The 1435-nt window shown below is 32.6% G+C and overlaps 1 protein-coding gene across 1 annotated transcript; it reads left to right on the top strand.

Annotated features, from left to right (window-relative positions):
• The first annotated feature begins 241 nt into the window (after nt 1-241).
• On the top strand, nt 242-871 carry LOC114279542 (uncharacterized). The gene has a single exon (XM_028221795.2). The coding sequence runs from the start codon at nt 242-244 to the stop codon at nt 869-871; it is 630 nt and encodes a 209-aa protein (XP_028077596.2).
• Nucleotides 872-1435: the final 564 nt, after the last annotated feature.

The raw sequence follows: 1435 nt of genomic DNA, 5'->3' as shown, positions 1-1435 counted from the left end.
TTATTGTTTATATCATTTGAAGATGAGCTTGAGGCATCATTTGCGTGGTATGCTTCATGGATTGAAAGAAAAGCTGATCACTTTGTTTGGGAAATGTGCATATGGTCCAACTGAAGAAACATTTCATCAATGTTTGGTTGAGTTAAAGACTGAAGGTGGGTCAAGAGTTGAAAAGTTTTTAGATGACATACCATATGATCATTGAAGTAATGCATATTTTCGAGGGCAACGCTTTGGAGAGATGTGGTCAAATGTAGCTGAATCTTTCAATTCGTGGATACGAGAGGAACGCCACTTGCCTATCACAAAGTTGATTGATAGTGTAAGAATTAAGTTGATAAGGAAAATTGCTAAGAGGAGGGAACTTGTTAATAAATGGAATGGTTTGATTTGCCCTAAATTGGAGTCCAAGTTGCATGATGGTTTTAATACTTCGAGGCCATGGATTATTAGTTCATCTGGAAATGATGTCTATGAGGTGCATTCACATCCATTTGTTTCAGTTGACATTAGTAGACGAATATGTTCTTGTGGCGAGTGGCAGTTGAAAGGGTTTCCATGTGCACATGCAGTTGGTGCTATACAAAAGAGTAGACATGATTTGAGTTTATTTGTTGATCAATACTTCTATGTTCAAAGTTATCGAGAGTCCTATTCTTTTTCCATATATCCTGTTCCTTCAATTTGGAAACCAGATTGTAATGTTAATGGTGATAGTGAAGTTGTTCTTCTTCCTTTGTCTAAGAAGCAACCAGGAAGGCCAAATAAGAAGAGGATTTGTTCAAATGGTGAGAAAGTGAGGCAAATTACTTGTAGTAGATGTGGGAAGGTTGGCAATCACAATAAGAAATCGTGTAAGGAGGCTTTGTGATTTTTTGTAGTTGCTTTGTGATTGTAAAAATTTCGTATTCATAAATTTCTTGAAGTAGCAGTTTGTGCTGTTGAGAACTGAGTAATAATCTTCTATGTTTTTTAATCAAGTGACATTGAATTGAAAGTGAAAATATTCTTAGTTTCAGATTTTAATTTTTGAAATTGTTTGTGATAATATTGTTTGATTGGCTTTCGAAAATAAACTTGACTGTTGAATATTTGTTTTGCAGATTATGTGAATACTGTATAAAGTGAACATATTCTCAGTTTAAGTTTTTAGTTCAAAATAGCTGATTTTGTGATAATAGTGTGAGGCTCTTATTATGAATTGGAACTAGTTATAAATGTGATGAATTGAATGAATGTGAATTAATATTCTAAATAGATGTGGTCAATGCTTTATGTTTTGATTAAAGTAACAGTGGACTGTAAGTGAAAATATTCTTTGTTTCGAATTTTAGTTTTTCAAATTGTTATAATATTGTGAGGCAGCAAATAAATTGTTGTGATAATATTATTGTTTGAAAATTGAGTGATCTGTATAAAACTGAAAATATTCTCA

The sequence above is a fragment of the Camellia sinensis genome, chromosome 14 (assembly GCF_055761805.1).
Source record: "Camellia sinensis isolate YWXY chromosome 14, ASM5576180v1, whole genome shotgun sequence".
In the NCBI taxonomy this organism is placed as follows: Eukaryota; Viridiplantae; Streptophyta; class Magnoliopsida; order Ericales; family Theaceae; genus Camellia; species Camellia sinensis.
The sequence above is the reverse complement of the archived record's forward strand: the minus strand, read 5'-3'. Positions and strand labels throughout refer to the sequence as shown.